At 36.7% G+C, this 12,425-nt stretch overlaps 1 protein-coding gene across 1 annotated transcript; it reads right to left on the bottom strand.

The window, feature by feature from the left end:
- Positions 1-2,098: 2,098 nt before the first annotated feature.
- On the bottom strand, positions 2,099-11,393 carry LOC146136873 (3-ketodihydrosphingosine reductase-like). The gene is made up of 7 exons (XM_083395427.1): positions 11,097-11,393; positions 10,533-10,625; positions 8,615-8,717; positions 8,056-8,168; positions 7,355-7,427; positions 6,550-6,690; positions 2,099-2,826 (listed from the first exon to the last, which is right to left on the bottom strand). The coding sequence occupies exons 1-7, from the start codon at positions 11,391-11,393 to the stop codon at positions 2,642-2,644; spliced, it is 1,005 nt and encodes a 334-aa protein (XP_083251553.1). The 3' UTR covers positions 2,099-2,641.
- Positions 11,394-12,425: the final 1,032 nt, after the last annotated feature.

The following is a 12,425-nucleotide window of genomic DNA, read 5'->3' as shown; positions in this document are numbered from 1 at the left end:
CGGTGGTTAAAGGTGGACAACAAACAACACTAAATGGTGTTAATAAACGACATAAGTTCATTACAAACGACGAGTCTCGTGCAACACATGCGCAATGTAAGTCGACAACTAAAGAATATTTAGTTCAGGTGTGTTTTGTCGTTTTACGTGCTAACGAGTTTAAAGTGCTAAACAGTGAAGCAAAATAAGGTAATCTGAATAAATGACTTAATGCTCCCTAGATCAAAGAAATAGCAGCACGATTTCGTTCTAAACTTAGCAATCGACAAATTCAATAAAGGATTTGTCATAAAATTTGCACATACGATGTAACCTTAAAGTTTCCTCAGTTAGCCAGGTTATTTTAACGCTTTTAAACGAACAATATGCACGAAAAGGTCAAAATTATTTCATCCAAGAAAAAAAAAACATGAAAATTCCAATACAAAATTGCGCTTTAAACAAGACACTTTCACCCTTTAGGAAATCAGATTTCACGAAAAAAAGAATGATATGCATAAATAGAACAAAATCGATTGTACCAAATAAAGTGAAAAAAAAAAAGAAAAAAAAATGAAAAAAGGGGGCGTTGTCGACAGACTTTGTAGTGGTCGATGGGTTTAACATGGGGACGTTCGGTTAGCTCTCCGAATAAAAATTATTATAAAATGGGATGCTGGTTTTCATATATAAATTAATCAACACCGGTGAAATTAATGGTATGACAAGGGTGGGTCGAGGGCGATCAGGAAGAGGGTGAGACTCATCGGGGGTCGCCTTGCTTCACACTTCTTTTGATTGCCTTTATTTGAGTAAAACTTGGAGGAGGATTGGTTTAGAGTGAATTTGGACTCAAAAGTTAGAAATGGATTTGTAATTTGTGAAATCTTGTTGTTGAAGTTTGCAATGTAGTCTGACATGTCGAGTCTCCAATGGGTATGTTAAGGGGGGATATTGATAGGGGGTTCCAGCCAATTTTTGGTATGATATACTAGGAATGGAGGAGCGATAAGGTGTAGGTTGCCTTCGTTTTAAGGGTTTCAGGGCAAGAGCAGAAACTGATTTCTCGCCAGGGTATAAAACAGGGGGAAGTGGGGGTGGGTAAGGGTGACATCGTCGACGTAAGCCACGGGTTTAGGTGGGGTGCGGGTCGGGGTAGATGGAGGGATTGACCTGGATGTTTTTCAGGAGGGGGTCGAGGGCGATCAGAAAGAGGGTGAGGCTTAGCGGATCGCCTTGCCTCTCACCTCTTCTGAAAAACATCCAGGTCAGATGAGGCCGAGGTTTGGGTTGCATTTAGGTAGTTTACGAAACGAGGGGGGGAAGGTGTGGGTGATAAGGGAGTGGGATAGCCAGGTGTGGGTTATAGAGTCAAAAGCTTTTTGAAAACGAGCGAGTGGGGCGGAGGAGGGTGAGGTGGTGGAGGTGTTTTTGTACAGTTGAGCATGCTGGTTTGGGGAAATGAAGTGCTTTAGGTGGGGTTTGATCCGGGTTTTGCGAATTTTGTTAAGAATTTTTTTTAAATCTGTGTTTAAATGAGAGATAAGACTAAAATTTGAGAGGGTGTTGGCATCCTGGGTTCTGGGAATTAATATAAGGGCACCTTCTACGAAACTAGGGGGAGAGAGGGGGAGAAATATGCGAGATTGAGGGCGAGGAGGTGGCGCCCGATGAAATCAGCGGGTCGCCTTGTCTCACTCCTCTTCTGATCCCCACGGGGTAAGTGGGGAAGCCATTTAACAAAATGGAGGAGGTGACCGTATTTTGGGCGGTGTAGATATAATTTAGGAAGGGAGGGGGGAAGTTGGGGTTGGTGAGGATGTGTGTAAGTTAAGCCAGGGATAGGTTATAGAATCGAAAGGTTTTTTTGAAGGTTGGTGAGTAGGAAGTGTATGACTCTGTGGACAAACAGGAGTTGGATAAAAAAATGCAAGGTAAGGGGCGAAGTAAGGAAGGTTAGTTTCCAGCAATTGAAAAAAAAAAACTGGATGCTAAGGAAATCGGGCGCCGTGTCGGGAAACAATTCAATGGCATTTTTTCATTTAGTAGAAGGTGATAGGTTGGTTTAGGGCTCGTGCACTTGGTTGGGATTTGAATGCGGCTGTTTTAATTTGTTCTATTTGGAGGGAAGGGTGTGAGGATGCAGGCTTGATATAATTGTTCGGCCAGTGTGAATACTACATAGCTTCGATGGAGCGGTGATATTGGTCTAATAATAATTCTTGAATGTGGGATTTCGAAACTGTGAAAGAACACGGGCTTAAGTGAACCAGGTGTAGGTTATAGAATCGCCAGCTTTTTTAAAGTATAGAAACGGTCACTCTGAGGGTGTAATAAAATTGGACATGGAGGGAGAATGCAGTGGCGGTGAAGTTTTCGTGTTGGGAGAAGATAAGAAAATTTTTAGGTGAGGTTTGCGTCGTATAAAGATTTTGCAAATTATTAAATCGAGCTTTACTTTTCAAATCAGGGTCTACTTTTAGGTACGGGTTATTGCCCCTTGACTAAGTTCCATAATCGTAAATTAGGAAAGATATAAGACTTGTGTAAGGCTTAGATTCCGTTCTCAGTTCAAGATAAAAAAAAATAAACAGTTTCATCCGCAGCAAAAGCAATATACGAAGAGCGGTGAAAGTGCAACAAAACGCTGTCTGGGTCGCCGCTAGTTGGCGTCGTCGTGCGTTTGCGTCGCTCTCTGGCGCTCCTTGCGGTCGGCGCACTTCTGGATGATGCCGTCGAAGTACTTGAGATAGGCGAGCGAGACGAGGCGCAGTGGGCCCATGAGCAGCATTTGGCAGAAGGCGGATAGGGTGGAATTGCAGGGCGCCATGCCGGCCGTTACCTGACCTGTGTTAATTAGTGCCTCGGTTAATATTCCATGTTCTGCCGGCAAAAATTTAATAAAGTGCCAACGCTTCGACCACCTATTAGGGCAATCCTCTTTAAGGGCAATTTCATTTCAACTAAAGGCGAAAACATATATATATATATATATACCAGGCAAACAATAAAATAAAAGTTGTACCATTGAAACAATGCCTGGCAGCAACAGCATATTCATCGGTTAATATTCGGTTGTTCAACTATTACTAGAGACTAGAGATTGAGGCAAGCCTGATGACTCACGATTGTGAACTATTACCGGCTGTGGTGATAGTTCTTTTCCTAAGTCCAAACTATTACTGGTTGAGAGTGTGCATAAATGCTGTTATTTTTTTTTTAAATTACACTCACCAATTTACCGATATATGCTTTTCTCAATTCTCCGCGAAAAAATTGAGATTTCTAATTTATTTATTGTAAAAATTGCGACTTCTGGTCAGCGAAAGGTTTTTATGCAGGCGACCATAAGATGAATGAACAAAGCAAAAAATGCACAAGAAAAAATTATTGACACTTCTTAAAGCATTCGTGTGAACCTATGGGTTTCTGAAGGAACTGCAAGCTACTATACTGGGAAACCTTACTCGAGTTAAGAAAGACTTTCACCCTGCTGCACTATACAGTACACATAGATGAATTATTTATCGCGAATCGACTTGGCCGACGACGGTCAAACGCTTAGCCTAAACACGAAAAAGGTGCAAAAATATAATATTACTGTATACCGAGCAAGTAAACAACTGTTAGGCGTAGCGCAGCTATCTACTTGGGCAGCTTGATACTACTGTTGTAATACCAAATATCATCGTTCGCCTATATTTAACTTTTCACTTCACCTCACTTGGTTTGTTTGAGTATTTAAATAGGCGCAATTTAGTTGCCACATTTATGAACTAGTATCCAAGTACCAATTTAGACGCCATTCCACCGCCTGTAAAAAGGCGATGCTTTTGGAAAGTGCCAAAAAAATCCAAACAGCAAACTAACGACTGAGCGCTAATCATTGAATGTTGATAGACATTTTATAACCCAATGAGCGGGTACGCAGTTTCGGAAATTTACCTAGTCCACGAGGCCATACTGTATTGCATGGCATTTAGAGGGTTGACATTTTGCACTCACCCTCTTCCCAATTGGAGAGCGATTTACCCATAAGAGTGCGAATTGACACCCACTCGCTCAACTGGCGAGGCCCTTCAGTAAAAATGGACTGTCGTTATCAGCCCTATACTGGATTAAATTTGTTCATCGTCCACACACAATCTTAAACGCCCTCCAAGACTGGGTTGTTTACCGAGTAAATCGCTAGCAAGACACATTTGTGCAACTTCAAACATCAATTAAACAAGCGCATAAAACATTGTAAAAAAACTACCGCTAAAATGTAGCTCGGTAAAGCTAAACGAGAACTATTTAAACTAACCGAAAAAAAAATCCAGGTTATATCATGGGTGAAAAACACTTAGGTAGGAGGAAAATAAGTAGGATGGAAACGAGTGTAAAAATGTTATCCAACAGGGTTCGCAATGAATACAAACTTGCGAGTGTGCACAAAATGCGGGTGTGCACAAAACAACATTCGTCCGGACTAAGCCAAATTTGTTGCTCTATTAAGTTGTTTAATTTTTTAGCAATAAATGCCTGTTTATTTAGGTGCGGATACAAGTTTATTTTCGGCTTTTTTGGCACAAGTAGAGAAATCACGTGGCACTATGTAAAGACAAATTGTTTTGAATTCTTGACAAGCTTTCGCACAACCGTGCTTCATCAGGTCAAAGTATTAATGAAAATAATTAAAATGCACATGAAAGCACGAGCGACGAGGGTGAGTAAAAGGCGATAAGAATGGTGAAGTCTGCCGAACTAAAGTTTGTTTCAGTGCGAATACTTGACTGTTGCGTAGTATTTTTTACCAGTTTACCATGTTGATTCGTTGTTAATGTTTCGCAAAAGTGATTTGGTCGCGATTTGAGGGTATAGTTAGCCTTCAGTAGTGAGCGTTTAACTTAACTTGTCGCAGCCGAACAAATTGAACCGCCAGAATGCCTGAGAGCAACATTTTTTTTCGCTGTTGAAGCACTGGTCAGTCAAAGTCTAGTAAGGCGAGTGGGTGGGTGTCAATTAGAGATCGACCGATATCACTTTTTTGGACCGATACCGATAGCCCATTTTTTACAATTTTGTCAGCCGATACCTATTTTTTATGTGCCTAGGAAATGTTCAAAACTTGAATTAATTGAAAATGAAATCCAAATAATGCTTTATTATAATTATATATTATTTATAACTAATATTTTGCATATTTACTTAACGTGATGCTAAAACCATTTTTTTTATCAAAAATGGGTCAGTTGTTTGTTGTACAGGAAAAAATATATTATATTTTTGTTCTAAAATATCGGCCAAAGTATCGGCCTACATTTACCGATACCGATATATCGGTAGAAGCAAAATATCGGCCAATATTATAGGTGAACCGATATATCGGTCTATCTCTAGTGTCAATCGGGGCGAATTGCACCCACATTGGTGAGCGGGCGAGTGCTAAATGTCAACTAGGGATGTCCGATAATATCGGATCGTAGCCGATACCCGATTCCAAGTGGTAGTATCGGCACTCGTTCGATACTAGCGTGATATCGGCACCGATTTGATACCAAATGTTATGGGAATTTCAGCCAGGATTTGCGTTTCAAATACAGAGTTTACGTTGAGAGGCGAGTTTATCAAAGTATTGTAAGTTAAAAACCAGAGTTAACTCAACTTCTCAACGCTAAAGAGAACTTCGGCCTATAACTTGAAATAGATGAACTTTAAACGGTGTTTAGGAATAGTAATGACTAGGGCGATTATTTTTTGACCTGAAAAATTAAAATTTTGACAAATTTTGACCTAAAAATAATTTATTTTGACAAAATTTTGACCTGTTAGAAATACATTGATTTAAATAACCTAGGCGTTATTCGTACGTTTTTTAGACCGTATATTGCTCTAATAAAGATATGATACGGTTAAAATGACTTTGAACATAAATCAAAACTAAATTTTTTCGATAAAATTGAACGATAAATTTCAAAACAACTCAACGACGAATTTCAAAAAGCTGACCATAAGTTTTTTTAAAATTTTATAAAGGATTTATGTGCATTTTTATTCGACAAGTCAAAAAAGAATCGCCCTAGTAATGACGTCACTTAGTATCGGACCGTCTACTTTTTGCTCAAAATATCGGATATCGGCATCGGAATATATTGTCAAGTATCGGCCATCCCTAAATTGTCAACCCTCTAAATCAAGGGTTCTTAAACTGGGGTCCATGGACCCCTTAGGGGTCCGTGAACTAGTGTTAGGGGGTCCGCGAAGGCCAAATTGAAATATTGGTATATATTTAGGAAGTAATCAATTTTTCTACGGAAAGAATTTAATTAAAAATAAAACGTTTTTGCACTGAATGTCTCTATTTCGATTTTCCTTTTCACATTTTGTGGACCGAAAACTGCGGATTTCTACAGTCTATTTGTATTGTGACGTCAATTCATGACGTCATTTTATTAAATTTCTTGCTTACCGTGGTCCACGTGAAGCAAAAAAAAAAAAAGAACCACTGCTCTAAATGCCATGTGTACAGTGTGGCCTCGTAAACCAGTTAACGAATGGAAGTCAGCATTGGCATTTGCGAGCGATTACCTAAAATGAAGCCGTCCAGCCCAACGGTACTGGTGAACTCGCCCCGCATTGTGTCTCGAACAATTCCTTCGGCCACCGCGTCTGGATTGAAGAGCCCTGAAGTCTCAGATATCAGTCTGGTCTCCTCTGGCTTCGTTTCATCTATTGAGCAAAAAATTCTTGAGTTACGCAGAATAAAGCGATCCAGATAGAACAGCGGTTTCCAACCGAAGTACCATTTCTAGTGTAAAAGGGTGCCGCGAGATATTTGGGAATCTTTTGGGAATTGATATTTGCTATTATTGCTCTTTCGATGCAACTCCTAATGTCGTTTATTGTTACATCACAGTAAACCGCTTAACGAAAATTCTAGTCAAGGTGCGCAATATATTTATGTTTTTTGGGGGGTATTTATGTTTTTTTACGCAAGTCATTAAAGGTTCAGAACGCCTGGGGCCTGGGCTATACAATCGAAAACAGTGATTCTCGAACTAACTGGACTTTTGAGGGTGTTTCGAATGGATGGAACAACATAGTTTAGGTTTATAGATGGACAAATTATAATTAATGGGGCACATTTTTTCATTGAATTAATATGATAAAAATATTATGTGTTGATTTAAATGGCATTAGAGCCCTTTTTTTGTTGCGCCTGATAACTGATTAACATTCGCAAAATTGACTACTTCCAAAATAAACTAGAATCAAAAACGAATTGAAACAATTTTTTATTAAAATAATTGCTACAAATCTTTGCATAATTAGTATACCACAAAGCTATTAATACATTATTAAAAAGTAAAACTGCCAATAAATAAGCAAAAACCTTCCAAGTGAAACCCTGGTGTATCTGTGTCTGGTGGATAGGAGACAGTGACGGCAATATTGTAAGGTTTGACCTGAAAATATGTTTTTTTAGTTTATTTGGTCGCAAAATAAACAAATAAAAAATATTAAATTTTTTTTTTGGGTATATTTAAACTTGGATATTTTAAATTGGGTTTGTTTTTTGACATTGGTTTGATCTTTGGTTGTTACAAGATTGCAGGAAAAGGTTTACAAGCCTGAACATTATTAAATGAAAGCCAAATGTAACAGTAAAACATATGTAATGTTATTGTTAAAAAAAATAGGGTTATAAAATACAGCACAAGCAAGATATAGCAGAAATTCATTTTAAGTTAAAATAAAGATACCATCTATTTTCCCTCATGTTTTCGTTTTACATTAAACTTTTGAAATAAGAACTGTTTTAACCAACCAAACAAAGAATATATATTTTTTTTAAGCTTTGGCATACTACATTCATGTGGTGTTATCCTGATCAAAAGGACAGATTTTGAAGATCACATTTGTTGAACACGTGTAGAAAAGTTAAGTTTTAAACAGGTTGTAGAAATGTACAATAGTGATTATTTCTGGGAAAAATTGCAGCTAAAAAAATACAAATTACTAAATACAAAAGGGTTAATTTGGCAACATTACTAGGAAAAACAAATTCTAAATTGATGATTCAACAATGCAAACCTCCATCTGTAAACACTCGGCAAATCCCCGAAGCGCATATTTTGTAGCAGAGTAGGCTGTATATCCGAAAACTCCAGTCTGGCCTGCTTGTGAACTGACCAATACAATGCGTCCTGAATAATAATTGTATATAAACATCCTTAATTGTATATAAACAAGGATATCAAATAGCATTGTTTTCATAATGTAAACAATTGTACTTAAACCATTTTACTGTTTGCGCTTCTGTTAAACTTATTTAACAGTATCAGACTTCAGACTGGATCAGTTTTTCTGCATTTTTACCACGCTGTGCAGTTAAAAAGAATAATTATTGTATACCGATAAAATCAGTTATAATTTTGTATGGACAAACAATTTGGCCAACATGGTATAAATGTATATTCACATAACACAGCGAATAGCTCTGACACAACACATATATGTGAAACCTGCATTTTTTGGACCTTTGTATAGTGAAATAAATATACTTTAAAATGATGGTACATGAAATCAAAATGCTCGACTGCTGAGTATTAAAATCAGTCCAAATTTTCAAATAAATTATAATTTGTCGCACCTTTCTTTCTTTTCTTCATTCCAGGTAGCACAGCTCTTGTGCAAAACACAGACCCAAGGTAATTCACTTTCATCAAAAATTCAAATACATCTGTTGGTGTGTCCTTCAAAAAATAAAGCAAATTGTTGCTCAATTATAAATGTGTTTAATGAAATTCAGTTTGTGTCACTCAAAAAAAATTAGATAGTGTTGCACCAATAATTATTTTAATGGTGAAAATAAATATGCATATCACTGATGATGGCATTAGAATTTGCTGAAACGTTTGAAAATAAAGCATGTCGCTTTTAACGTCTATTTGGGCCGTTATTTTTACCATTAAACTTATGAACATATCCGTATATAGTGTTCCAAAATATTTATTTTAGTCTTCAAATCTAATAAAATGTCTTTAAAAAAGTTTAACATGAAGTTGGCTTGTTTTTATGAGTACTAAACAGGGAAAAGTGATTTAAAATGCAGTTTAGTTCACAACCGGGGTGCCGCGCCACTCCGAAAAGATTATTTAAATTCTTTAGGAATCCAAGTTTTGCTCTATTGCATCCTTATATAATTTGTGCGTGCGATAAAAGTGCAAATAATTAAAAAGTTTTTATCGACCTTGTTACACAGTTACTGTGCCGTTTCAATCTTATTTATTGTAGCGTTACAGTTGACAACGAAGCAACAATATGAGCAAGGGTGCCGCAAACTATTTATAATTTATGCAGGTTGCCACCAAGGTTGGAAAGTAAGGCCTAAATCTCCCGCGCAATTTGCCGCTTGGCCGCGGTCATAGCCGCGCATTTCATGTAAAATTAACACAAAATGCGGTCCAGAAGCGAAAAATCGCTCAAATTTGGGCGGGAAATGTTAATACAGCTGCGCGATTTCAAGCTGCAAAATTGTCTCCCCCACGATAAATCCAAAGTTTCCAATCTGGGGTATCGCAAGTCTTACGTGTTTATTAACACAGTAAACACCTAAATGTGTTAATTGCCATAAGCATATAATATCAGTTCTTACTATCATTAGGAAAACTTTTTATTACGAATTTGTAAATAGGGCTTCAGGACGGCGATAATTCTGAAGTGTTTTTGCATTTCGAAATTACTAACAAATTTTCTTTTCTGTATGCATACATTATTCGATGCATCTTTTTGTACCATCATTTTCTACTTTGGGGTTAGCATGTAATGGAATTTTATACTGGCCACTACTGCGTTGAAAGCGGACGCATTTTCCGTCCTTCTATGGATATCCTGTCAAACCAGGTATGGCATCCAAAACATGTTTTGCGTCCTGTCAAAACAGGGTTTGCATCTGGGGTCAAAACAGGTATTGAACGAATAGGATATTATCATATGTGATCAAAACATCACTAATAAAGTTATTACAGCAAGCCAGAAAAGGTTGCAAAACACTGGGTTGCACCCAGACTTGGACTAGTTTTCTAATTCAATGAATTAGAGCAAAATGCGGCTAATTCTAATTCTAATCTAATTTGTGAATGGCGTGTGGGCTCTAATTCTAGTTCTAATCTAATTCGGATTTTACCAAAAATGCTACATTATCCAACGCCATTTTCGTCTCTTAGTCAAAACAAAGAATTTGAATTAAAACTCTTTGGTTGGAACTTAATTTTTACAGTCTGAAAAACATATGTTAATCTAAAAGACATCAAAATTATCACAAATATATTAACCATTCACATTCTTATTAGAATACTTCTCGATTTAAATGAAATTGAATGTAAATAATCAAATGCAATTCTAGTTCAAATTCTAGTTTAAATTCGATTTTTTTAAGAATTCTGTAATTCTAATTCTAATTCTAATCTAATTTGAGAAAACTCGAAATGATCTAATTTTAATTCTAATCTAATTTTAAAAAGCTAAAATAAATCTAGTTGTACATGTCTGGTTGCACCCTCACTTACCTCAAACTCCTGGGCATGTGAGGCTCCAGCACAGTTGATAAGAAAATCAACAGGTCCCAGTTTTTCCTCCATGGATTTGATTCCATTTTCAACCTAAAATAATGCAGTTAATTACTTTTTGTTTTATATAACAAATTTTCAATTCCGATTTAGGATTCTTCATTGCTGATGGCAACATATGTGATCATGTGCGAAAATACTTCATTGGAGCCCAAAACTAAATCATTATGGAAGTTTCAGGCATGAATTGCCATGCAATGCAGTGGTTCTACCTTGAAAAGAAAATTTATTCAAAAAATAAAATAACAACTGGGTGTGGCTAAGCCTATTGACGCTTCAGCACATTTGGGCTTAATAATATGGAAAAAAAGTCCATTTAAATGTTTCTGTTTTATTTATTTCTCATTAGAGAAAAGTAATGCCATATATCAGATCGTTTTGCAATATTTTTTGTCCAAAATTGTGTGTATCGGTATCTGAATAAAATGTCGAGTGTCATACATTCTTATATGTGATTCGATAACATAAAATTAATTGACAATAGAAAAAGAAAAGTGAATGAACCTCTTCCGCAGATGTTGAGATGTCAAGCGGAAGAATGGTTACACACTGCTTTTTACCACCTCCCTTCAAATGCTGTTCCACTTCCAACTTGGCTTCCTTAAGCTTTTCTTCATTTCTGGCAACCAGCGTTATGAAACCGCCCTTTCGAGCAAAAACCTTGGCAATTTCTAGGCCAATGCCAGACGAACCTCCTGTGATCAAGATATGGGCCCCGGCAACATTAAGGACTCGAGGCCGCGACGAAACAATTACAAACAGGACCAGCAAGACCAAAGGGGCTAGAATTATAAAGAGCATTTTGCTGCGGAATAATTTCAAATTTAGTGACTAAGAATCAGCAAATAGGCAATGTTGCTATTAGTGAGCCACCCACACCCACACAGTAACTAGAAAAAGGATTCTAGACCAGGGCCTACCTACATCTAAGGGCAAGGCAAATGTAAAAAACTATGATATACAGCCAATGTAAATTTTATTTTTACCTTGTCTTATAAAAAATTATAAAAATTATATTAACTTTTTTTAATTTATAATATATAGGCGATTCTTAGTATTGTGGTATACTTTTTTTCTTAAAATTTTTGTAATAAATATGTTCATTTTGCTTTTGTTATTTTTTGTGCCTGCTGTGTAGCTTCTGGTGAAGAAAAGGCTTTATTTTTAAGCCTGGGAACGGGTAATACTAATTTACGGAATAATGAATGGTCGGAATGGTCGGAACGCTCACTAATTTAAGTGCTACCCCGTTAAAACAATTATTAAACCAACGAACAATAGGGTTAGCGTTTGGGTGAAGGTGGGTCAAGTGTTATTATATTTAATAATAATACTGTGAGCGTTCCGACCATTCATCATTCCGTAAATTAGTGTTACCCACAAACTCCCATATAAATCTGACTGGAATATGGAAATACAATTTTTTTTGGTCTAGAATCTTACATAGCTTTGGAACATTATAGCAACACACAATATTTGATGTAATGGTATCAATTCACGTTTTATCGATGTTTGAAAGACAAGACGCAATCGGCAAAAAAGTGTACAAGTAGATAAACATTACGTTTCACGCACAGCCTACAAGAAAATATATGTACAATCTCTCACATATCAGTTTTCCTGAACATAAAACTGTCAATAGAGTCTTGCCATAGTTGCCATATTTTTCTCACAGTAATCAACTAGATTTACCAAAAAACTAATCTAAAAACATCTAGATTTTCATGGAGAAATCTAAAAAATAATCTAAAAATTATTTTTGTAATATTCAATACTTTTGGACAAAAAATCAACATTAAAAGCTTTATGCCGTATGAAGTTGCATAAAGTGAC

The sequence above is a fragment of the Ascidiella aspersa genome, chromosome 8 (assembly GCF_963924565.1).
Source record: "Ascidiella aspersa chromosome 8, kaAscAspe10.2, whole genome shotgun sequence".
Classification (NCBI taxonomy): domain Eukaryota; kingdom Metazoa; phylum Chordata; class Ascidiacea; order Phlebobranchia; family Ascidiidae; genus Ascidiella; species Ascidiella aspersa.
Note: the sequence above shows the minus strand (reverse complement) of the source record. Positions and strands in the feature narration are given on the sequence as shown.